Genomic DNA, 26049 nt, shown 5'->3' with positions numbered 1-26049 from the left:
CAGAAGCCCGGTACGAACTGAGGAGCCAGCCGAACGTTCTCTGCTCCACCCCAGGCGCTGGAGCAACAATCGGAAGCCGGATCTGAGGAGTTTTGCTGGAGCGGGAGACTTCCGAACACGCCCTTAGTTGGCTAATTCATAGGCAGACAAAATCATGGCCAATTTTTTGACATGTCAAATTATTGTAGAACAAACTTGGATTCAAACCAAACACTTATGTACGTCCAAACTTCAATCATAGTTTTCGTATAATAATTGCTTCGATCATTGTAACTGAAATGTAACCAGAAGTATGTCCACAATTCAAATGAGAATTGTCCTCGAAAAAAACAAAGAATTCGAACGAGAAGCCCGGTCCTCTGACTCTGATTTCCCAACGCTTCCGATGTGCAGAGGTAGCTCGCTAGTAGACGTCACGCCGGCACATCGGGCACTGGGGCTTCCACGGGAGCCATCTATCGATGCATTGTGAATGGAAAAGGTGGGAGCAAGCAGGGAGCCTCCTGGCGCTCTCCCCGGCTCGGAACTCCTGGTACAAGAAGAACATGCAGCTCCCAGTCAGTTCATTAATCGCACTGTATATATTTACTACTCCACCTTGGATGGAAGAAGAAGAAGAAGAAGCAGGTAGAGGAGAGGCAGCTGATCTGGTGTGCTGACATGGAGGCATATGGGGCAGATTTCCTTGGTCAGCTTCGTCACCATGATGTAACTCTCAACGGCAACCCTCCTCGCGACAACAGCCCGAGAGCTCTCCTCGAGCTGGAATCGGTCGCCGCCGCCGCGGTCTCCTCGGCCAGAGCGCGAATCGGCGAGAGCCATCACTCCCAGAACGGCGCTTACGCTGCGTTTAACTCGCGTGTCCACGGAGCAGCCATGGCCGCTGCCGCACCATATCCTCACGAGGGAACCGGCGAGCTCCACGGAGACGAGACCCCCGGCGAGCGCTCCCAGCAGCGTCCCCTGCATCAGGCCGTCCTCCTCGTCGAAGAAGAAGCCTGAAAGGAGGCCGACCACGGCGCCGAGCACTGTCCCGGCTGCCCCGAAGACGGCGGCAACGAGGGTGCTCATAAGCCCGCCGACGACGAGGGAGAGGGACAGCGTCACGGCCATGTTATTAAAAACATAAAAAGTGCAAAGTGTTGTACTATGTCTGGATAAAATACACGCCGAAGAGGGGGTGGATACGATGGAGGAGCAAGCGATCTCTCCTGCGCCATATATGTGCACCCAAATGTGGTTGGTAAGTCGAGACACTCAACTACTCCCTGAACCACGGCAAGTATTTATAGGAACCAAGGGAGTATTACATGTCTACACATTTTTTGGGTATAAATATATTTCTCTGTTTCTAAATACTTGTCATGGTTTTAGTGCAAATTGTACTAAAAACACGACAAGTATTTAGAAACGGAAGGAGTATTACATATCTACACACTTTGGATATAAATACATTCATATTTAGACAAATTTGAGGAACTGTGCTTGTCGAGGCACAATACAGCGAGTTCCACCGGTGGACTGGCCCACGTGGCGTCTATGCACGATAACGATGGGGATCGGAATGGATTGATTGGCATACGTGCGTGCGTGTAACGAAAAGCGTTGACACGGCATGTGTGGTGGCATGGTTTAAAACATGGTGTATCGAAATTACCGGCATGTGAGATATAGTCTGAGCAGAGCACGTCGTCTCTACAGGAATTTTGACACCGGGTACGTACGGAGAATCTGACTTTTTTTCGTTGCGGGCACGGAGAATTTGACTTTGATCGTGAGCCTTTTCGATGTGTCGTTACCGGGGATTAAATTTCGACCTAATTCCTGTACTTTTGGTGGCTACCTGAATATTTTTTGTTTTCATCTTTAAAGTTTGGACCAGACTAAAAAACTAAATTTGAATTTTGGTAAAACTTCATCATCGTGTTGTTTTATGTGTATTTTAGATCTTTGAAACAGTAGTTTCAATAGACATTCTGTACCATTATTATTTTTCTTGAACACAAAGGGCGATATGTTATTTTTATTAAAAAGAAGACGCACAGAGTGCAAGTTCAAACAAAACCGAAAGGAAAAGAAAGAAAGAAAGAAAGAAAAATAAAAGCGAGAAATAATTTGTCCGAAAAAATGAAAGCAAGAAAGAAGAAGAAAAATAACCTATCACTTTTTTAGTTCTGCCCATGTTGTTTGCATCAAGTTGTATTATTTTCATATAACTTGTAAAATACTCCACAGTCAATAATTTGCATCATGTATTAGTTTTACAGTTTATTATTGCAATCATCAATTCTTTGCTTCAGAAAGAAGGGCAACCATCGGCTTCTGCATACAACTGTTATATTATTAAAAAAGGTGTGACTATATCTCAATCGTCAGATTTTTATGCAAAAGGCTTAAATCTCAGTTGATGCACAAGGACCGTTGAATTAAGATTTAAGTGTCATGTATCTCAATCTACCCACTCCTCTCTAACATGTTGTCATTCGGTTAAGATTCAACGGCATAACAATGACCTCTAAATAGCAAACCCGTATTAAGAAAGCTCAACGTACAAGTCTCGAAGATTAGTTGGTTCAAAAATTCCCATACTACAGTCTACAATGGTTGCACCCAAAATCCATATACCCTTCGTCTTTGTTCGAAGCAGTGGGACCAGGTATGGAGCCAATGAGATGCCCAAAACCTATAGAAATTTAGAAACTATTCCTATTGTAAAACCCACATCATTTCTGCAGTTTCAAATAGACCAAGAAATTGCACAAGTCGCAGTAAGGATAAGCGATTTACCAACCCAAAGCTAATGATCAAACATATTGGTGATGTCAAAGGGAAAGGTAAAGTAAAAATGTTACAAAGACGGTTGTCCATGCCAAACACGTCTTTGGACACTGAAAAAAAAAATACTAATGATCTCATCGTGATCACAGAAAATCACACTTCTTCAACCACAAATTTTTATTCACACAAATTGTGTTGTCTCCCACCTTGTATACTGGTAAATTTGTTAGTACTCCCTCCGATTTATATTACTTGTCTCAAATTTGGCTAAATATGAATGTATCTATGTTTAAAAAGCGTCTAGATATATGTAATATTTCGACAAGTAATATGGATCGGAGGGAGTACCATTTTTAAAAATAAAACACTACTTTTACAGAAACAGGCCTAATTGGTTCCAGACTCGGCAACGGCTCTGAAATTGACTCTCGGAGGAGGCAATTTCTGAAAGAGGCACTCCTTAATGTTCCCAACGGCACCCCTGTCATAAGGATTGGAGGAGCTTCGGTACCGCTCTTTGTGCCTCTCATGGCTCGTCTGCACCAACAAAAATCCAAGGAAGTAAAAATTCTTGTGGAACGCCAATTCGTTTTCCTTTAGTTTGGTCGTTCAAAACCACACGAAATTTCACTTGTATGGTGTACCTGATTCATCGCCACAAGGAAGGCATGAAAGGCTAAGAGGCAGGCAAGGAGGCAGACAGCCATGGAGCTGAACGCCGCAAGAGCAAGCATCTCCGGTGAGCTTCTCAGCAAAACGAAAAAACCTGCACCGGCAGGAGCGTCCAGCTTCACTCTGATTCTCCTCACCGAGAACGCAAGCGTGTACGTGTAGAATGCCAGCGCCAGGGCTATCAACAGCAGGTAGAACCTGTAGTTTCTCTGCAAAAAGCAACACATATCAGGTAATTTCTTCCTGTTTTTTGTCTCTCAGAACGCTGAAGTCTGAACTTCTACTGAAATGATGTTCATCATGCCTACCAGTCCTATGCACTGGCCTATCCAGGGGCAGTGGTGATCGAACTTGTCGACGCAGTTATCGCAGACGGCGCAGTGCGAGCTCCTCGGAGCACGGAACATCTTGCAGACCCTGCAGTACTTTTGCTTCATTTCGACGCCGTCAACGACGATGCGCTGGCTCCTGGTTCTTCTGAGGTTGCTCGTGCCGGGTTCTTGTGACGCTGAGGTTTGGTTTCTTGGTATGATCCCAGGATCTCTTGTTGCAGTCAGGAGCAGAGTGACAAGCACCTATGACCAGACATGCCATTGTAGATCTTATTTCCTGAAAATAATCGGAACCAAAGTAGAAAATGCCGTGCATGAAAGATAGAACAGCTAACGGTTGCAGCTAGTGCCATGGAGAAAACAGCGATCAGGATTGGATGCTTCGACGACGGGTCGACGACGTAGGCCAAGAAGATCCACTCTGCAAGAAGGACTGAAATGGCCGACAAGATGAGGCCTCGCGGGTCAGGTCCACAGATCACACGGCCATCCAAGAAAAAAACCTGCATTCCATGTCAAAACAAGGAAATCCAAATGCACAACTGAATCTTGGTAAAAAAAGGGGCATTTATTCAGTCACAAAAGGACCATCGATACTTACATTTCTCCCAGGCCAGACTTGGTGCACGGTGGTCGGCGGCGGCGACGAGAGCGGCAGTGCTGACGGTGACGCTCCACTGAAGCAAGAAGGGATCAGAAATCTCCAGTTCTTGGTAACGGACGACTTGAGATCGCACATTGCAGAGGAGAAAGAATCGTCGTCAGGCTGCTCGGTGCTCCTCTGGTGTGAGTTCATGGTGCAGTTCCTCCTCATACGAGTTTCTCTTGGTTCCTCTTTTTGAACGAAAAAAAACTGCACGCGAAATGCTATTAACTGCAAGTTGCCATGGCTGACCCGATGGAAAAAAGGAACTGTCACAGGAGGGCAAGTTGGTGTGATTTGGAAGTTACTGATTCAAAATTAGTCAGTTCAATTCATTTAGAAGTGACTGAGTTACCAACTGCACATTCCTTATTATTGTAATTTCAAGTACTAGTACACCGTATCACTGTACTCCCTACGACTCCTAGCAAATTGCAAAGTCTTAGCACAGCAAATGAAGAACAATTTCCACCATTTTTTACGGGAGCACGCCTGTTTAAAAAGCACCCAATTTGTAATATTTCTCAAAGATTTGCTCAATTCCTCTTGAACAACAATTTTCTAAGATGTTGATTGTATTTTCTCTTGGCAAATAACATGAGCACCGGCTGCACCTCTAGAGGTGAGAAATTCAATCAATCGCATGCCAAAATTTCACACATATATTCGATGATAAATAAAAATCGAGCTAATAGTTCACTTAAAAAAAGAAACTTTAGTGTAGTCAAAATCCCATCAAGAAATTGAATAATGGAAAAAGAAATATGTATATGGATGAATCATGGATGCTTCAATATTCTGGTGCTGCCTGGCTGCCTTTTATTTCGTCTGGATTGTTTATTGTATAAGCATTTGATCGCATGTATCCTTCTTGACTTTAGCTGACTGATGTGATGCAAAGAGATTAGTATGTTATTCTTAGCAATCAGATCACTCGGAGCAATGTCAATGTTTCTGTAATAGTCAAAGTGGCATATGAAATTTTCAGTGAGATGTTGCTGGTTTATGTTTGTTTTGACAGCCAATCCTGTAGAACTATAGTAGTGACTATGTTAAGTTGGGGATGTATGATTTTGTAAGATGTAAAGTGCTAGTGCTGATAATGTTGTGAAAATTTGAGCCTTTTGTGATGGGCGTATATCCCTACAGGGGGCAGCCCTAGGTATCCAAATAAGTGACGATATCCTATTTAGTTAGCCAAGAGATAAGATAGGAATATTAAGATATGGTTTGTTAGGAACTCTCAGATTCAACGATCAGAAGTGATGTGGATCAACGTGGCGTCTCTCCTTGGTTTCCCTCATTTTTTTTCTTAATCTATTTTTGGGGGATTCTTTTTCTTAATCAAGGTGGAGGCTCCCCTCCTTACACCTCATATTCCTTTTAGTTTATTATCTAATATTTTCATGACCCGTGAAGAAAAACAACGAAAAATAAAGTTGATAACAGATTATGTTACATTTGGCACCATAAAAACAAACACTTAGATTATTATGTATTTTTTTCATGACCTATGAAGGAAAATAATGAAAGTAAAGTTGAAATGTTGTCGTGTAAGAGACTATGTTATGTTTGGCAACAAAAAAACAAATTTAACTTAATTACCACTAATTACAATAAATTGGGCCTACTAGGGCCTGAAAATATTTTAATGTTTATTATAGCTCAACAAATATACCTCTAATTATCTCTAATGTCACTGTGGGCCTAATTGGCCCTGAAACCACGTTAATGTTTAGTAATAGCCCATCAAACATACCCTCTCATTAAATCTGAACCATTATATATAAGATCGAATGGTCAAATTAATTGAGATGATGTGGATTAACGTGGAGCCTTCCCTTGGTACCCCTCATGTTTCTTTTAGTATAGGCTTTGTGTATCCGAACCGCAAATCCATGATGTCGATGCAGATATGCGGGATTTTACAGTACCGATCGGCACCAACCTTTCCTTTTGCAGGTAATAAGGCTTTAGCTTATTCTTGCGACTCGTGAAAAAACAATGAAAATTTTATTATCATCTAACGCAGTTCGATGTTGTGTTCGACAACATAGAAATAAATATTTGGCTTAGTTAGCATACTGGCTTATATGAGCCTCAAACCACTTTGATGTTTTGTCCTTATCCCATCAGATATACCCACCTTAATAAATCTTAACCATGAGATATAAGATCTAACGGTCTAAATATTTCAAATGATGTGGATGATATGCGTGGAGCCTCCCCTTGGTACCCTTTATATTGCCTCTAGTAGGAGTAACATGTTTTCTTAAGTAGAGTCAATTTCATTTATTTTTGTACTATAGTTTTGGTTTTGTAGGTATTGGATATGGGTGACTGGAGAGTGATTCATGTAGAGCAGCAAATAGTTAACATCGCCGGCAACGTGGTAGGTATGGATAAGTTCTTTTAGCAAAACCGTGCTGTGAAACGTGACATGTCTTTTTTTATAAGAAAAGCCCAAAGCCTAATGCATCGTAACAACGTTTGGAGTGGGCTTCGGTTTCCTACATTTTAGCAACCAACGTGAACTACCTATAGATCTAAATTTGAACGCGTTTGGAGTGGGCTTCGGTTTCCTATTTTTTAGCGGCCAACGTGACATACCTAATAGATCTGAATTTGTACGTGCCTGTGAGAAGAAAGGCAAACGTTTTTCACGACCCTCAGATCTTAAATCTAATGATCAAAATAATTCTGATGATGTGGATCAACGTGGAGTCTCCACTCGGTACACCTCATATTGCTTTTAGTATATAATAGATTCACTTTGTTTATTTCTATGAGTGCATCACATGATAGGCTAGAAAATATATACAGTACTTATTTCTGTTGCCTGTTCTTATCTGTATTTTTATTCATGTCAAAATAAATAAATGCAGCTTTAAAGAAGAATTTACAAACTAGGCTACAAGGACCTGTCTGCTCAGTACTACTGTGATCCTCGTAAGATCATCTGCACAGAACTCTCGAACCAAAGAATCAGCGATTCAGCACAGGAAGTGTTTTATGCAAGCTGCGAAGCGGAGTATCTACACACCCTGGCCTCTGCATACACAAGCCCCGTTCTGCAGTAGTACCCTTGTCCCGGGCTGCAATGCATGTCCTCGGAGCAGACGCATTGCCCGTCCATGGCGCACCCATCGCCCTTCCCGAGCTCCTTCTTGCCAATAACCTCGTCGGACCACGGGCTATCGAAAAGCCCCCTTGGGTCCAGCTCCCGCTTGGCCTCGAAAAACCTGGCCCATCCGGGGTACTTGGCCCGCACGCCAAGGAAGGCCGCCATCCGGTTCTTGGCCCAGTGCGGCCTTGCCCCGTGCTTCACAAACGCCAGCTGCTCCACCTCCTCCCACACGTCCTGGCTGAGCCGCGCCGCCGCCGGGTCCGCCGCGCGGTAGTAGTTGAAGTCCACCACGACTGAGTCCTCCGGCTGCCCGAGCCACGCCTCCGACTTCTTCACGAACCGGATGAGCATCCCGTTGTAGACGTCCACGCCGCAGAAGTTCTCCGGGTTCATGTCCCGCAGCCGCTTGACGTCGAGGATGAACGCCTTGAACCCTTCCGGGGAGAAGATGGCCGTGCTCTCGTAGAAGAAGAGGCCCTTGAACCTGGGATCCCACGCGCAGGCCGCGAGCGGGTTGGATGCCGGCGAGTGCGCGCAGGAGCCCGAAGTCTGCATCTTCCCCTGGAACCCGACCACGGGGTAGCCCGTGAAGAGCGCGCCGTTGCTGCTTCTCAGCCCGTTGCCCACGAGCTTCTTCGCGGCGATCTCTGCCGCGGCCATCGCGCACTTCCCCTTCACGCTCTTGGACCGCTCCAGCGCGGTCTCGAGTGCTCTGATCCCTGCGGAGACCGCGATGAGCGTGGACTGGAAGCCGATGAAGTCGTTCACGCCGTCGCCGCTGGCGTTCGGCGGCGCGCGGCCGTCGACTCTGTACACGGCCTGGTGCTGGGACGGGTACCAGGCGATGTCGGCGAACTCGTGCCGCGCGGCGTGGTCCGCGAAGTCGTCCTGGAAGGTGGAGTCGTCTCTGTAGTCGTATGTTATGCTTCTCTTGAACCGCGGCTCTAGCGCCAGTGTCACCTGCAGTGTTCTTCCGTCAGTTTGGGAACTGGACATGAAACGACAATTACATGTAAACTTGCAACTTAAGTTTGCGTTGCAGACACATCTACTTCCTCCGTCTCATATTAAGTGCCGAAATATTACATGTATCTAGACATATTTTAGTATATTGATACGTCGTTATTTAGACTCACTTAATATGGGACGGAGGGAGTATTTGTCACATTTGTGTCCCTGGCGCAGTATATTTGGATGAGAGCGGGAGGGAGTATTTGTCACATTTGTGTCCCTGGCGCAGTATATTTGGATGAGAGCTGAGCATGGATGATTGGCAGCATGCCGTGCCATCGTCGCACATGCCAATTTTTAGGACTCGGATCAGGTAGGCGTAACACTTATCAGACATATTACAAGAGTGTTGTTGTCATTCAATAGTTTGGTGCCGACAGTTATACTGTAGTGAGTATATAACAATATCCTACATAGAGAAGGATCTGGATCTGGTGATGTTTCAGACATTATGTGACCAATAAAGACGGTGAAATTCCGCAAAGAAAAAAAAGAATACAGCGCTAGTACTCCTTTCGATCCTAAATTCTTGTCGTGTCTAGTCCAATTTAAATTAAAACCGCAATAAAAATTTAGGACAGGAGGGAGTAGTTGGCATGCTCAATTGTTTTTTTTAGAGGAGCATGCTCAATTGCTAATCACTGACCATGCACCTCTGTTTTTGGGCCTCAGAATTTTTCACAGAAATTATGCAGTAAATTCATGAAAACATTTCGATTTCTGTAGGAATAGAAGATTTCTCTTAAATTAATTAAAGTGGGCACTTATATTTTTGTGAGTAAAATGACAACTTATTTGAGTTTATACTTACATCTTTTGTATCAATAATAAAATAGGGTGTAGCTAATTTCTTAGTCGCAAGAGTCATCTCCACTCTCTCATCTCCCACATGCTATCGTTAGATTAAAATCCGATGGCAAAAAACGTCGATTGATTCGTAACTAAAAACATACGACTTCTCAATAGCAAAACCGAATAAAATAAGTGACAACCTGAAGTGTTCGTGCTCTTTTAAAACTGTCCCTTGATAAAGAGCGAAGCTTGTAATAACTAAGCTCACCTTGGTGGTCAGCTCAGCGAGATATGCATTTATATATTGTCGGAACATAATCGCGTATCTCTTACCCTTTAAATTCAGAAGAACGATACTTGCCATAGCTAGTCCACGTGGCTCGAGAGGGAAGGTTTTCATGGATTCGCTTGTCTTTCCCGGTCACCCCATAACTGTCATATACTCCTATATGATTTTATTTCTTGCCCCTTTTATTGTATTCAACATTTAGAGGCTTAAAGCTATGGACATCGGAACTCGAACCAACATATATGGTCATATGAAAAGCACAACCCATATGAAAAAACTCGAACTACATTTCAAAACCAGTATTTTCGGCTAAAGGATGATTCATTGGTCTTGTTGTCGGTACGACCGAATAGATTACTTGGTCTCGCTGTCGGTACGACAGAATAGAATGCCAGAGTAAATTATCCGTTGAATGAAAGCAGTACTACGTACTCCTACTTACTTTAGAATCTTAGGAGAGACAATTCAGTCGACACGCTAATATGGGAAACATTTTAGGGCTATCATAAGTCCATGCATGCGTGAACTGTGATGCACGCTCGACAGCTGCTTCTCCGAAAATAGTTCGGCCCTATTTGGAATGTAGGAATTCGAAACACAGGATATCGTAGGATTTGTTTCTCTCTTCTCCCTAACTTTCCTCTCAGCAGTCAGTAATACTGCCGATTTTTTTTTTCAAATCAGAATGATTCGTACTACCGATTCTTTCTTTCAAATCTGAAGCGGTGAAGAACACCCCAAGAAACTGAACCTGCTTCTGAAGTTCCAACCCAAGCATCTACGTCGTAGTAAAAGTGCTCGCAAAGAACTGCTACTAACCTTGGAGATGACCCCGAGCAGGCCGAGGGAGACGAGCGCGGCGGGGAAGAGCGCGTCGCCTCTGCGGAGCGCCACGACCTTGGCCCATCCGTCGGCCGCACCGGCGGGCACGACGAGGCTGAGCGCCACCACGTGGTCGTGCAGGGCGCCACCCCGGCCCCACCAGGAGCTGCCGTGGGACCCCGTGCTCACCGCGCCGCCGACGCTCACCCCTTCCCAGTAGGGCGACGCCGGCAGGCTCAGCCCCCGCGCCTCCGCCGCGTCGATCACCGCCCGCAGCGGCGCGCCGGCGTCCGCGGTCGCCGTCCGCGCCGCCGCGTTCACCTCCACGCCCGCGTACCCCGCCGTGCTTATCAGCAGGGTGCCGTTCCCGTTCCCGCCGGGCCCGGCGGAAGGGCACGCGAGCTTCGGGATGGTGTGCGCGAAGCCGCTGACGGCCTTGACGCGCATGCCACCGGCGCTGGCGCGCGCCACGGCCGCGACCACGTCGCGCTCCGATGCCGGGTACGCCACGGACGACACGGGGCAGTCGGCGCGGTCGCTCGACCACGCGCCGTAGGCGTTCGACAGAACGCAGCCGGACTCTCCCTTTCCGCCGCACCGCACCGGCGGGCGCGGCGGCACGGAGAGTGCCCCGGGGGCCAGGAAGCACATCAGGAGCAGGAGGAAAATGGCCATCATTCTTCTCGTCTTCTCCGCGTGTGTGCGTGAGTGGGCTCTGCTTTCGCTTTGTTTTGTGTTTGCGATTGGGGAGGGGAAGCTGGCATGTCAAGCAAATGCTTGTTTCGCTGGAAAGGCTGGGGAGAGTTGCCTTTAAAGGATTGGGATTTGATCAAAAAGTTCCCAGTTATATAAAAAATGCCAGCAAATCAAAAGGTCTCCCAGCTATTTGCACCGTCTTAAACAAGAATGATTACTTTCTTATTCTGCTTCATGCGTGGTAACAACGCAGCGGCCAATTTAGCTCTCTCTCAAAAAAAAAACACGCAGCGGCCAATTTATTTCAAATATTTTAGATGTATTGTCTCCATATATCAGTGCGCTGCTATTTATGGTTCGCTTCACTGTGCAATTAATCAGTGATGCGTGTTCTGTTATTTGCGATAAGAGTCCATGTCTCTCAGCCGTGTTTGCATTATAGCACATTATGTTTCTTTTAGAACCATGACTAATGTTGATTGTGACCCTTTTAATACTCCCTCCGTCCAACAAAAAATGTCTCAATTTTAACTAAATTTGAATGCATCTATAAACTAAGTTATGTCTAAATACATCCAAATTTTGACAAACTTGAGACATCTTTTGTTGGACGGAGGGAGTATAATGTTAAATCATGGGCAATGTTCATAAGCTATAACACTTCTTACTGGAAGATGTCAGGAGATCAGATTTAGTCCTACAGCTCTTAGCCATATGTTATATATCAGCAAGTAATCATACCTTCTCAACATAAAAATAAAACGTAAGCTTACTGTGTGACTTCGGAACAAGATCACTAAAATAAGAGAAATGATATCAGAACTATGTAGGCGAGTTACCGGTCATGCAGCCGATGTTCTTGACAGCTTGGTACTTCTTGATTCTAAATTCTTGACTCAAATTTGGCTAAATATGAATGTATCTATTCTTAAAAAACGTCTAGATACATGTAATACTTCGACAACAATTTAGGATCAGAGGGAGCTTTCAGATCGTGCCAAAAACATAAGCAACAAAAACAAAAAACACTCTGAAAATCTCGCACACAAGCTAACACACGTGAATAGCCGGGTTTTAGTTGTAGAATCAGTGAACTGGAGCGTTCTCTTTTGCCAGTTTTATACTTGTAATATAAATAAAATCCTCCTATGAAATTGTTGCCAGATCTCCGTTTTTGGCTTCTACCCTAACTCCATTGTGACTGAATGACTAACTTTAGAACATTTCTCTCATAGCTTGAATCAGTTTGTTTCCTGCCATTTCAAAAAAAACTGGAGTAACCATCATTATTATTTTCGTCTTGCAGGAATTGAAGTCGTTGGTTTAGGGCTGACCCACCACTTACTATGGGATATTAGCAAAGTAAGAGTGATTAGAGGGAATCTGAGATTGCTTCATTTCTTCACCACTGCAACTAAAGATTATTAGTATTGTGCAGGACGTTTGAGATGTGGCATTTGCGTATACCTATCAAAAGACCATTCGACCTTTAAAGTACGTCTTTTTCATGTGGAATTTCATGATTGAATAAACCGAAGTCATTCCTCATTTCCCTGTACTCATGCAAAATGTTTATGCACTTGATGCTTAATAGTGTTGGAATTCCAGTTTGCCTATATCCCACATATTATGAAATTCTGACTGATAAAATTTCTACAACTTCACTGATGAATGCAGGATTTGTCGAGTATGTAGATGGGACAATGATATCAGAGAGGTCAAGAGCACTAAATAGGCCAATCTATCTTGTTGGAGGGGACACTGACACTACTCCTAATGTTGGAACACAGGCCCACAATATAGTGTTCTGATTGGATAATTGATTCAAGTTGACCAGGTAGCTTTGGTAGTTACCTCATCTAAAGGAGCGCGCTATAATTTCCGAGGAAGGAGCAGCGTGCTATAAACAACATTGCCAGATTGGGTGCGATTCTAGGTTCAAGTTTGCTTTAACTTAACCACACATTCTCAAACTGTCAATGCTCGTTTAATTGTGGATATTTTCTTGCTGGTTCTGTTGACTATGTTCACCTTAATGCATCGATAAGATATTGGCACCTACTGACTTACACTATATATCTTCCTTGCATGTACACCCCCTGTTAATATCTTTCATGCATTGTCACAGTTACAAGTGTTCAATCATTTGTAATCACTGCTATGTATGCCACATCTTTTCCTCTCTTTTTTGTCACTTGTGCTGCTTGATACAAAGTATATATGCTAGCCACGTACATGTTCATTATTGTTTCAAATATGGCAATAAAGTCAATAATACTAAGAGTTTGCTCCATTTACTGGACTACACACAATATAAAAAGAATGACTAAAAAAGTAATTTCATAGGAATGTCTGTTAATTTCTCAATACTTAGATAGGAATTGGTATGCAGCACAATTATGAGATAATTCCATATTTGCTACTCAAATTTTGCCCATATGCCCAAATGCCACTCATAATTTTCTTGTTTCAAATTTGCCACTGAAAGTTTGCATGGCGTACAAATATGCCACTACCACTAGTTGACCGTTCAATAAGAGATGAAAAGACAATTTCATCCCTAGGTAATATGTTGATTTTCTTTACAACAAAGTACTCATATTAGAGAACTTATATTTTCAGATTTTTAATATGTCAGTAACACACTATTTCGAAGTAAGTTTCAGTAAAAAATGAGTAATGATGATTTTGGCATGAAAAATTGAAATACCACCTAGGGGCAAAATATGAAAATATAAGTTCTCTAAACTGAGTACTTTGTTTTAAAGGAAATCAACATACTACTTAGGGACAAAATTGTCTTTTTTTGGAAAAGCCAAAATTGTCTTTTCATCTCTTATTTAACGGTAAACTAGCGGTCAACTCACGGTAGTGGCATATTTGTGCCACATACAAAATTTCAGTGGTAATTTTGGAACAAGAAAATTCCGAGTCTTGGACATATGGGCAAATTTTGAGTAGCAAATATGGAATTCTCTCCACAATTATTTCCAGAATCTAAAATACCTGATGGAAGCAAGGCACTTTTTTGCTCTATTTTCACTATAAGTGAAATGGGTTGCTATGACTACCATGCAAATTGAATAATGTGCAAAGTTTTCTTGAAGATATTATTTGTTCAACGTTGATTTCAAGATTCTCTAGGGTCTGCAATACATATACTCTTCCTGCAGTAGTGCAGTTATCTTGCTTTGTTGATGACCACAGTATCCAATGCTCATTACTTAGGGCTTATTCGGTTCACATGATTTTGAAATAATAGGAATAGGAAAAGTAGAGAAGTGGAATGCCATGCACACTCCAAGTCTTAGGATTTTTAAATAAGGTGTTTAGAATCCTTAAGAATTAGGTCAATTTGGACACAATCCTTAAGATTCTAGCATCTCTATCCCTATAAAACAAATCCTACACGTAGGAAAGATCCCAAGAGTTGAAATCCTGTATTAATCTTTTATCCTTCAAACAAAATGAGCCCTAGATTTCCAGCTGAGGTGCTGAATGGATTTCCCAAAGTATACTTTCGTTTTGTGTGTCGAACTTTCAGTTTAATGTAACCAGGGGTTTTGGCCCCTGTTCAGCTAAAGAAAAACTGGCAAATGGCACTGAACTAACTATAAGCAAGAAGACGTATAAGCTGATCGGCTGACTGCCAGACTCCTCAAAAATCAAAGACGACATGGCTGGAAGAAATTATAATGTTGGTGCTTTCGAGGAGTGGCCAAATCTCCAAACCTCGCAGACTCCTGGAACCGAACAGGTCCCCGGAGAGATTTATGTAAATTAGTTGACTGTTTACAGGGACAGAACACAAAATTATCAAAGTAGATCTCTGCGGCTTGTGTATGATCCCTTGAGAATTCAGTGTAGATTTGTTTGAAGATAGATAAATACCAGGCGAGGATCATCTGATTAACAGTGAAGATAGATAAATACTCTGGATTATACATTTGGCACCTCTGAACTCAAATCTTGTGTATCGGGCGATCGAACAGATCAGACACATCCTTTTTTGTGCTATGACAAATGATTACAGATAGACCCAACAACAGAACAGAAGGAGAAGAGAGGAGAAAAAGAGTGAAAGAAGAATTATATATAACAGCGGCGGCTCAGCTCAGGCTAGGAGGAGGAATCAGCCGGAGAGGGCGTCCGCGCCGGCGACGATCTCCAGGATCTCTCCAGTGATCTTGGCCTGGCGCCGACGGTTGTAGATAATGGAGAGATTTTTCCGGAGATCGATGGCGTTGTCCGTGGCGCTGCTCATGGCGCTCATCCTGGCGGCGAGCTCGCTGGCAAGCGACTCCTGGAGGGCACGCAGGATCTGGCTGTTGAGATAGAGCGGGAGGAGCGCGTCGAGGATCTGGACGGGGTCCTGCTCGAACTGGACGACGGGGGAGAAAGGCTGCGTCTCGATCTTGATCTTCTCGCGCTCGACGGTGAGCTTGCCTTCCTTGGTAGTGAGCTTGAAGAGCTCGTCCTCAGTGGCGTCGACGCAGATGCCGTTGACGTCGCAGATCTCGCCCTTGGGGGACATGGGCAGCAGCGTCTGGATGATGGGGTCGGAGCGGACGAGGGAGACGAACTTGGAGTAGAGCAGTTCCACCTTGTCGACCTCCTCGGCGACGAAGAGGGAGTAGACGAGGTCGCAGATGGCCTGCGAGTCCTTGACTGTGGGGATGCCGGCGAGCTCGAGGAAGCGCTCGGAGGGGATGTAGGGGCGGCGCTGGAAGTAGGCGTTCCCCTTCTTGCCGACGCTGATGACGGTGTACTCCACGCCCAGCTGCCTGAGCTCCTCCATGCGGGACTCGGCCTTCTTGAGCACGTTGTTGTTGAAGGCGCCGCAGAGGCCGCGCTCGCCGGTGAGGACGACGAGGGCGACGCGCTTGACGGAGCGCTGGCGGGTGAGGGGTAGGTCGATGTCCTCCGTCTGGATCTCCTGGTTCATGTTGTAGAGCACCTCCACGAGGGCCTCGGAGAAGGGGCGGGAGGAGACCACGGCCTCCTGCGCGCGACGGACCTTGGCGGCGGCCACCAGCTTCATCGCCTCCGTGATCTTCTGCGTGTTGCGGACGGACTCGATGCGGTTGCGGAGGTCGCGGAGGGAGCACCGCACCACGAGGCTGCTGCTGCTGCTGCTGCTTGCGCCGCGGCGGCGGGTGGAGGAGCTGGCGAGCGCGGAGGAGGACCACGCGGTGGAGAGGTGGGAGCACGACATGGCTGGCTGGCGCCTGGCGCGTCACCGGCGGCCGCAGAGGCAGAGGCGGAGGCGGAGGGGAACGGACGGGAGGGAGGGAAAGATTTTGGATTGGGTTTGGGTGGAGAAGTGAGCTGGTGGGGTTTTCAAGCCGGGCTGAGTGGTGGAGGCTACTGACCGAGATTGCCAAGGATCATGTGGAGCGCCCTGCCTGCCTGCCTCGCCTGTTTCCATTTCTCTTCTTTTTTTAGCCTTGTCGAACAAAACTCTTAAAACAACACAGAGAATAAAAGGAATATACTACAGTACATATCAGGTACTTCGTCTAAAGTGAATATAAATGTTTCTTGTCAAACTGATACAAAAATCTTTTGTAAACTTCCAGTGTTCGAAACAAGCCAGGCGTCACATACCGAAAGAAACGGGTAAATATCAGGCTTGATGAAATGGAAGCAACTCTGTAAAAGAAGGTACTGATCCGCTGCCCCTATAGGCCAGCAGGCTGAGGCTCTTGGTTGGATGGTTTGTAGACACTGAAGTCACCGAAATCCCTTCGTCCACTGCATAGAAGATGCTCGGTAAATATCTGAGTTTTCGAAAGATAAATTTGGAGGAAAAGATAATCACAATTCACAGAGAGACATCTTTCAAGGTCATGATGCAGCTAACCAGGTATCTAGGGTCATTCCAGGCAGACGAAATTTCAGGTATTACGCAAAACAAAAGGATATATACCTGTGATTTATATTCCAACCAGAAGGTAAATAACGGGGGTGAACAGCTTCTACAAAAACATGCCTCCACCTTTGGCAAAACTGGTGAACAGCCTCCTCCCCACCGTTGGCCAGCAAAAGCTCCACAACTTGTTTACCGTGATGCCCATGTCCCAACAGCGATATCTTCTTGTCAGCATTCCTGGAAATAGCTTGGCTGGAATTGTCACTGCTGGTTGGATCCTCATCGAGATGGACAGTCACACGACCGAATGCGCTGCTTGAGTGCTGCACGGCATCTGTTCTAACTGTCTCCGTATTGGGCCCAGAAGTGGAATCATCCAGTATACTTGTGCTTCCTTGGCTAACAGTTAAATCTTCTGCCTGACTATTACACTCAGTCTCGTCAGCATCTTGTTCACCATTATTTCCGTTATTCTCATTTCCATCTTCTGGAAGTTGCTGAGGAAGCGCATGGCTATTTTCTGAATCATGTCCATTGTCTTCTAAGATGGTCCCGTTGCTACTCTTTCTAATAATGTTTTGAGTCTGAGCTCTAAAAGAATGAGGATACCCCTTTTTCTTTTCAAGCCTCCTTCGTTCATGGGGGCTCATACCAACAAGTAATGCCATCTCCAAGTCTTCAGGAGTCACATCCCTACCACCGTAGTACGACTTTACAATCTGCAGCGAAATGAATGTATTGGTAAAACAGATCTAAAGCTAAGGACAAATATTTATTTCATCAGGACAAAATATTGGCAACTACTCCCTCCGTCCCATATTAAGTGTCGCAACTTTGTGTATATGTCTAGACGCGTTTTAGTGTGTACGTACATGCATATCTAGACAAAGTTGGGACACTTAATATGGGACGGAGGGAATAGCATTAAAAGGTGTGTTTCATAAGACAATGTCAGGAAACTGCAGATGGTGCCTATAGATGAAGCCAAGAATACTAGAAGGATGTTGGCACCTGCATTAGCTCTTCACATCTCTTCGAAGGCATATTGGTTCCATGCCGTAGAAGGGCCATTGCAGCAGTCCTGAGCAGCAAAGGAGACACACCCGATCCATTTGATTTTTCATCAGATACTGATGCATCTGTTATTAAACTTCTATCACCCGAGTTCACTATCCTCTGCACGAAAAGGGGTATCCCAAGTTCTTCTGCTAGTCGCCTCTTGTACTTCTCAGCTGCTGAATGAGCGATTTCATGGCAATCCACACATAGAAGCACAATATCATGTGAACGGTGGCTCTTTAGGTGCTCCGGAAAATGCATCCTGTAGCAAGATGGTATTATTCTATATCTGATATAGTGGCTCTTTTCTCCACATCCAACACAAATATTTTTCTTGCTCTGGATATAAAATTCATTATCTTCATCCTCTGGACGACCCTTAGGTTCGAAGAGAAGCATGATTCCTGGGGGATTATCTTCTACCAACTTTGCCAAATCCCGTTGAATATACCTGGGAAATAAGAATCAGTCAGTTGGACAAAAAAAAACTATGATGTTGGTTACATATTTATAAGCACGTATAGCATCTAAGAGACTGACCATTCCAATTTTTTGCGGTCACAGTAGCAAAGTAGTCTTCCATCACTAGCATAGATCCTGCAATTGTGATAAACTGGGGACTTACATGAAAACTTTTTTATGAATGATTCCCGGGAAGCCTTTTTATTAGGTGGTGCTGTCAACAACTTTTCTCCGCTTGAAGCAAAGACAAACATATTTGTTTGCTTCAAACTTAGCTGTGATACAAGGTTATAATTATAAACTGATAGTCGACATAGTCCACTTGGTTCTTTATACTTCCCAAGCAAACTTGTAAATAAGTCATCCATGCTGACAGTGGTGTCCTCAATGAGATAGCAAAGTTCTTCAATGTGAGCGACAACAATAGGGGATGGTGATGACAAGGAAGAATGTGTAGTTGAAGAACTCAGCTCGGTCTCTGCTATGACAGTACACATCTCCATTGGACCTTTGGGAACACTAACAGCAAGGGAGGCTATAGCTTGATCTGACAGGATATATCGTAAGCTTTCATCATGCATGCGAGCCTGGAATGAGGTCCCCAAGACATTTGAACAAATCAAAAAGAACAGACCAGAAGGCACAAAATACAAGAATGCATATATGCTGTGCTATTAAGATAATATACCTTGGAAGAGTGCGAAACAAACTCAAGAAACAGTGATTATGCAGAAATGTGTTTCACATATAACCTATGTACGTGTTCTAATATGGCTGATGCCATGTGGGGCCACAGCTATGGAAGCCGCAAGCATGGTTATTTTCTCCTAGAGTGCCAATGGTTTGTTTCCAAGTTAGTTAGTTAGTTAGTTAGTTAGTTAGTCAGTTTCCACATCCTTAAGATTTGGTTCAAGTTTTTCTTATGCTACTACCTCTATACGAAAAGAGTGTATGTCCTTCAAGAAATCATTTGTACGAAAGAAGGGCAAAAACTGAGACGCTTCCATTGCCTTGGGTAAGTTGCCTCCAAGACAACACGCAAAGCAAAGGCAGTATGCCCTTGTCCCAAAACCTACGACAGCTCCAACACTCGCTTGCAGCTAACAGGATCAACAACGAATGAGGATACTCCAACAGAAATGTGAAAAACAATCAAGGGAAATAAGGGTATGTTGGCTGACCATTAAATCTCTCCATGCGCAAAATTTCCGAACAAGATCCTGCATAAAATTAATTTCTTCAGAACTTATTGAAATCACTGGCAAGCAGGCTGATCCAGATGCATAAAAAAACAAGCACCTTCACTTCACTAGATTTCTTGGAGTCAAGTCCATGAGTTTGTAAATTACGTGAGAGAATAGATGCTGCAGAGGAAGCTCCTGGAGGACATTCAATTTCCTTCGCATATAGTTGCATGCACACCATGTTTGACCGACGGCTAGCCTCCAGGAAAAAATTGGTTTTACCATCTGGCGAATCTGAAGCACAATAGATATTACAAATGATAAAAAACTAACATGTGCAGCAGGGGATACTAATATAATATTATGTGATTTGGTTTAAAAGGCCAACAAGATGTGAGGTAAAACCGTAAAACATCACTTTGGCAGTTGAGAAATATAATACTGTTGACCCTTAATTCCATTCATTCACAACATATATCCTTTTTCCTGATCCCTTAATGTTAGTTCCATTTCTTAACAAGAGATTAGAGATAAGGAATGAGTCGAATACATATTTAAGATCACAGAATTGCATTTTCTTCATCCCGTTAATGTTAGTTCCAGTTCTTAACTGCAGGTCAAGAATGTGTACGCATGTATTAAAGACTTAATTTTGCTTACAAGGCCAAAGTTCCTGTTGATGTCACCAAAGAATCTTTAGATACTTGACAAAGAATAAATATAAATATGCCTCCACTTTTTGCACATCTAGATAGAGTTGTACCTATTGGCATATATGGGATAATTCATAAGTGCTCTCAGGGAAAAGTTAAAATAAGGATATACATTTTAAAAGATAATGACGAAATTCACAGATATACATATTGGAATAGAAATGCCACATTCGAATGTGTACTGTTAACATTGAGAGAACACCATTTTGAAAATCTTTGTAGTTAGAGAACACAACGGATGGTAAGTAACTTTATTTGATTATTCCAAGATAGTTCTCCAGGAACAGCTCAAGCAGTAGAAGCCTTTTGAAATTAAAACTACACACGTCCTCCGGGGATGAAATCCAATTTCAGAACCTCGCAATCAGGCATCAGCCATAAGCATACCAGAGCTACATGAAGTAACTTCCATTGGCACAAAATAAGAAAAAGGCTTAATCCAACTGAAGAGTGAGCTCCAACAATATTGATGCAAATTAGCTCATGTGAAAATAGTTCAATAAGAAGGATCATGACTACTATAGTCCAGGGATATAAAATATCAGCTGTATTCAATATTGAATGATGCTGGAGTGTGCTGAACAATACAAGAACTGTTAATCTAGAAAAGGGCAGTAGAAATTATGGGAAGAGAGATGATTACATAGCACTTAGAAGTTAGAATCATACCACAGGCTTTTGCATGGAGCTCTGATGCCAAACAATTTGCAATTTTCAACAGATAGTGGGCATCAGAACGAGCATACTCAACCATTTCCGGTGTCAGAGGGCGCACTCTCCAATCTTCACGCTGAAATATCAAATCAGAATAAAATGAAAAGAAATTGCAGCAATTATGATATTTGAAACTGGTGTGTGTAACTTGTTTTCAGCGAGCTTTAATGTATGCTTGAATTTTTTTTTTATTACGCAGAAAGCACTTGCTTATCATTTTCTTTTGTCTATCACATACTCGAGACCAAAATTGAATGCATAATCAAATTAATTAATAGCTTCTGAAATATTGGCTTTAAAGAAAGCTCGGCTGAGGTTGATTAAACTGTGGTTTCTTCTAACTGAATAAGGTAGACAGGAATAGGTAAGCATGCATTCATCGATGCAAGTAATGACAAAAAAGAACTAAGGATATTACATCCATCTGAGGGCCAGGTTGTGAAGGGTGTCAAGATCAGTGATCACTGATCAGGAGATGATGTTAGAGCTGACTACATATCATGAGGACATGATTACATAGATGAACTGGAACATACAGCTACACTAGATTCAGTATCATGAAAAATTATGGATAAAGCAGAATTCAATATTTAATTAGTACACTCAAATGCTTATGAGCTTAAACTACAGCGAAGCATATAGCTTGCTGTTGGACACTTATGATAAACCCTCAATAGTCTAAAAGAATTGCTAAGGAAACCTAAGTTGCAACTTTTGTAGATCTTTTCTTTTACAGCGTTACATCGCAAGAAAATACCAAGCTTCCGGTTTGGCTCAAAATATAGAAAGCACCATCGAGACTACATTAATTTTTTCAAGTACTGAAAGGAGATAATCATGCAGAAGTTGAGGATGCACATGAGAGCTAACCAGCTAGTAAACAAATCAATGCATAAGTTAATTGTCACTGAAGACTTGACTAGCTTTAGCGAGCTAGCTGTTTAAGCCAAACTTGAAGGATTACTTGCCTGCATTGTCTTGTCAGTGGTCACTCCACAATATATTTCGAGCAAATATGCTAATGATTTCTGTGGTTTTGATAGAACCTCACATGCCTGAAATTAAATAAATTTTAAGAGGCAATTAAGAATCTGCATACACACAAAGGCATAACAAGGAAGCAAGTGAGGTTGCAATTAAGTAATTAAGTAATTAAATTAATTTGAAGCAGCAGTTAAGAATCTGCATACACACATAGCATAACAAGGAAGCAAGTGAGGTTGCATTCAAACATGTCAGTTAATATTGCGACTGAAACTGAAAACACAAATTCATAATTGAAACAGAAGCAATTAAGTACAGTCAGTGCTCATATGTTAAATATCTGAAACCACCCAAGATCGCAATATCGGACGATGATGCTTAGTGGCAGACAGAATGAATAGGTATGGTTTAGATCAAGCATTTGCTGCCATTGATTTTCTTTCTTTTCATTAGAGCAAGTACAACATATTTACATGTAATGTGATACCTAAGAAGTTTGGTATGGTCAAACTAATAAAGCATTTGTATAAAAATGTCAAGGCACGCTATTTGGCTGCGCAAGCAAAAGTTTGCAGAATCATAATAAATCTTCCCAGTATACATTGTATAGGCACTTACTTTGGCAGTATCAAAAATATTCACGACATAAATATGAAAATCTCTCTGAAGCCAAAGAACATCATTGTCAGCTCCGTGGAAGATCTGAAGAACAAAGGAAGAAGATAAATGATTATGCCTTTTTAAAAACAATAGCGGTGTGGATCTTCTGTTGAGGCAAGCATAGAGGGTAGACTGAAACTGTTAGACCTGTGACATTCGAGAGGGTAGAGTGAAACTGTTAGACCTGTGACATCCATCTGTGCACAAGCATACACATCAATGCTTCATCTTTTACAAGTGTCAACTGAAATGAAAGTCTAATTACAAGTGTGCACGTCCATGTTTCATTAGTGCTGACTGAAACTTTTAAGTCTGACAGTGTAACTTATTTCCCTTCAAGGTATTCCATCTGATGGCATCTTTCTATTACAGATTGCTCTGCCCTTGTGCTAATGCTTCTTGATACAGGTAGACACAATTATCTAAGTAGCTCTGTTTCTGGGGGCATAAACTACAGCAGATTAAAACTTGAGCTTAGGCCCTTGGACTATCCTGCATATTGACTCTAGAGAAGACAAACTTCAACCCTTAGACAATGTGAATCGTGAGGTACGGTAAACTATCATACGTAGGAATTGATGTGGCCTTCTTTATGGAAATAGCCAGGTTCATAATCAGAAGAATCAAGCAGAAATTCTGTGGATATATTTTATATTTTATTCTAGGCTTAGTGCTAAGAGTGCCTCATAGAATTTGATGCAGGATGGGATACCTTATTTCTGTTGGGATGCACAGTCTATCCCTGTAATACCTGCTGTAAATACAGTGTTCTAAAACTGCCACACAGTAGGCAGGTGGCGTGTAGTCAAGTTTAGTGCTAAGAGTGGCTCATAGAATGTGATGCGGGATGGGATACCTTGTTTCTGTTAGGATGCACCGTCTATCCCTGTAATATCTGTCCTAAATACACTGTTCTAAAACTGCCACGCAGTAGGCGAGTGGTGTGTAGTCACTGACTTGCACTGTTCTAGAGCTTCCTAGGTCCAGTTTGTTACCGAAATGCATGTCAAGTTAGATAGTTAAATACCGCTTTTCAGCAACTGTAATGCTGGAAACGAAAATAAATAGTTTTCTAGACATCATCAGATATAAAGATACACTACCTTACAGATGGACGGACTGGAAAAAACTGGTCTTAGAATGCCCATTGCATCATGTAGCGCAATTGTGTCTATCAAATAATCTTCCTTCTGGGTAGATATCTACAAGAGGAAATTTATATGTTACAACCTTGATAAACAGCAGCAGAGCATCAAGAGTGCATCTATTGACAATTACCTGCACAAGTGCAGTATATCCTAGGAAGGACCGAAGGCTATGTTGCTCTGTATCAACAGCAAAAACTTCTTCATCACTCAACAATTTAGCTAGATGCTCCAATTGAGCAACTGTGTTGACCCAATTGTATGAGGTGCTCATTTCTGGGCATTGGCTGCTTAGTGTGAAGTTGCAAAAAGTCGAAAACCCGGTTGGATTGTCCAGTAAGGAAGTAATTTCCTCCCCAAATGGGTGCATCTTTTGTGATGATTCTGTAACAATGGAAAAAAGCATGTTCAGGAACTATTAAAATTGTTAGATCATTTCATGTTATGGCCAAAGGTGCAACCAATTAGCTTAAAGTGAACATTCAACACTTATTAAAAAGATTATGCAATCAGACATTTAACTTGGCAGTTGCACCATCTCCATGTTAATAACAGAATGACAGCTTAAGCTTCAAGAGGAAATAAGAAAGCAAAAAAAATCAAGTAAATTGCTTAGCAAGGATTTCCTAAACTTGCGAGTCATCAGCTGTTTCAAATGGTTTCCGATGTTATGGCTAATGATTAAGGCTGTGCAATCTAATATATGCAGTGCAAAATATAATTCCCAGTGGTCTGATACCATACTACGGTACGAGGTCACTACCTTCACTAACTAAGAACTACTTCTGGTAAAATGGAAGCATGAGGTAGACCAGCATTGTGCTGCATTTATACAGCAGCTGGACGGGGTTCCAGTGCGAAGGAATTAGACTACCCAACCTGACACCCAAAGTTTGCACTTATTCTTTTTTTCCATACGACCTTACAATCGGTTCCATTATCAAGATAACGGAACAAGCAGTTCGAACCCCCCCCCCCCCCCCAACCCCCCCAACAGAGTTCAAACGTACTCACTGCTACTCCGTAGTCAGTAAGAACACTCCTAAAGTTTGCACTTCTGCAAGCCATAACTAGAAGCGCATACTTCCCCAAATTGCAGTAGTAACAGAAAGTTCAGTGCGACATTGGAAAGAGATGTTCGATGAAATTCCCCGCAGAACATTCATAACGAAGCAATTGTACACACCAGGTGCTCTACACAATCGACGAGCAAACAAGCGCAATGGCAAGACCAAAAAAGGAGCGGGATCAGGAGCGACAGCGCACCTAGCGGCTGCGGCTGGGCATCGCCGCGTTGGCCGTCAGCAACAGGGTCGGCGCCCTGACGCCGCAGGTGCTTGAAGGGAGAGTAGGAGTTATCCGCAAACACGCGCTTGAACCGGGCCTGCGGCTTCTCCTCCTCCTCGCAGGCGCGGCGCGCGTGTCGGGGCCGCCGCCCCTCGACGCGGCGAGACGTGGCGGGCGCGTGACATCGGCTGCGCCTGCGGTGGAGCAGCGCCGCTGCCGCGAGGACCGCGAGGCACGCGGCGGCCGCCGCCAAAGCGGCGCGCGACTTGAGGTTGACGTTGGGCATGTCGCAGAGTAGGGACGGACGGGTAGGCGTCAGGTTGAGGTAGGCGATGCAGGAGAAGATGACAAGACCTTGCTCGATTTGGACCGTTCTGATCCGAGGGAGTGAAGACTGAAGAGGAATATTTACTCTGAAGATCCACAAAAATGTGCTTTTTGACGGATTGGTTCCTAGGGGGGAAAAGTTTCTCAAATAGTTTTTGCTGACGAAAAAGAGCAGGAGTATGCATCAAATTTAGGAACCATACACGTCTTTTTTATAAAAAAAATGTACATGTGGTTATTTTGTCCATGAGCAAAATACTAGTTCATGAACTCGGCAAAAATGAACATTTTAGTTCATGAACTCGCAAAACGCATGCATGAATTCATAAATTAGGATTATTGCGTCACTTTAGTCCAAAAACGGTTCGACAAGGCTAAAATCTGCCACGTGGCCACCACGTCGGCTAAGACCAGGACCGCAGCTTCTAATCCCTCTCTTCGCATGGTGGTTTTTGCAAAATCACCCATCCGGTTAAAATC

The 26049-nt window shown here is 43.4% G+C and overlaps 5 protein-coding genes across 7 annotated transcripts; all 5 read right to left on the bottom strand.

Annotated features, from left to right (window-relative positions):
- Positions 1-162: 162 nt before the first annotated feature.
- Positions 163-1265, bottom strand: LOC100838133 (NEP1-interacting protein 2). The gene is made up of 2 exons (XM_003560110.3): positions 661-1265; positions 163-529 (listed from the first exon to the last, which is right to left on the bottom strand). The coding sequence occupies exons 1-2, from the start codon at positions 1111-1113 to the stop codon at positions 404-406; spliced, it is 579 nt and encodes a 192-aa protein (XP_003560158.1). The 5' UTR covers positions 1114-1265; the 3' UTR covers positions 163-403.
- Positions 1266-3165: 1900 nt separating this feature from the next.
- Positions 3166-4578, bottom strand: LOC104582060 (probable protein S-acyltransferase 7). Its single transcript, XM_010231353.2, has 5 exons — positions 4384-4578; positions 4118-4285; positions 3759-4025; positions 3423-3659; positions 3166-3315 (listed from the first exon to the last, which is right to left on the bottom strand). The coding sequence occupies exons 1-5, from the start codon at positions 4576-4578 to the stop codon at positions 3166-3168; spliced, it is 1017 nt and encodes a 338-aa protein (XP_010229655.2).
- A 2646-nt stretch (positions 4579-7224) lies between these two features.
- Positions 7225-11215, bottom strand: LOC100824967 (L-gulonolactone oxidase 3). Its single transcript, XM_003562983.4, has 2 exons — positions 10464-11215; positions 7225-8512 (listed from the first exon to the last, which is right to left on the bottom strand). Exons 1-2 carry the CDS (start codon positions 11142-11144, stop codon positions 7436-7438), a joined length of 1758 nt encoding a protein of 585 aa, XP_003563031.1. The 5' UTR covers positions 11145-11215; the 3' UTR covers positions 7225-7435.
- A 3853-nt stretch (positions 11216-15068) lies between these two features.
- On the bottom strand, positions 15069-16469 carry LOC100824663 (ATP synthase subunit gamma, chloroplastic). Its single transcript, XM_003562982.4, has one exon. The coding sequence runs from the start codon at positions 16375-16377 to the stop codon at positions 15295-15297; it is 1083 nt and encodes a 360-aa protein (XP_003563030.1). The 5' UTR covers positions 16378-16469; the 3' UTR covers positions 15069-15294.
- Positions 16438-25587, bottom strand: LOC100837522 (protein RRP6-like 3). Of its 3 annotated transcripts, none has more exons than XR_732343.3 (13): positions 25222-25587; positions 24089-24339; positions 23914-24012; positions 22769-22852; positions 22135-22221; positions 21122-21242; positions 19855-20033; positions 19737-19775; positions 18634-19142; positions 18046-18544; positions 17092-17753; positions 16770-16916; positions 16438-16580 (listed from the first exon to the last, which is right to left on the bottom strand). XR_732343.3 is itself a non-coding variant. In XM_010239480.2 (12 exons), the coding sequence occupies exons 1-12, from the start codon at positions 25526-25528 to the stop codon at positions 16844-16846; spliced, it is 2910 nt and encodes a 969-aa protein (XP_010237782.1). In that variant the 5' UTR covers positions 25529-25587; the 3' UTR covers positions 16644-16843. The 3 variants fall into 3 exon arrangements, 1 of the variants encoding a protein (XP_010237782.1); XR_001405303.2 differs by having other exon boundaries at positions 16491-16624; XM_010239480.2 differs by lacking the exon at positions 16438-16580 and having other exon boundaries at positions 16644-16916.
- Between the last annotated feature and the right edge of the window lie 462 nt (positions 25588-26049).

Source organism: Brachypodium distachyon, chromosome 1 (assembly GCF_000005505.3).
Source record: "Brachypodium distachyon strain Bd21 chromosome 1, Brachypodium_distachyon_v3.0, whole genome shotgun sequence".
Taxonomy (NCBI): domain Eukaryota; kingdom Viridiplantae; phylum Streptophyta; class Magnoliopsida; order Poales; family Poaceae; genus Brachypodium; species Brachypodium distachyon.
The sequence above is the reverse complement of the archived record's forward strand: the minus strand, read 5'-3'. Positions and strand labels throughout refer to the sequence as shown.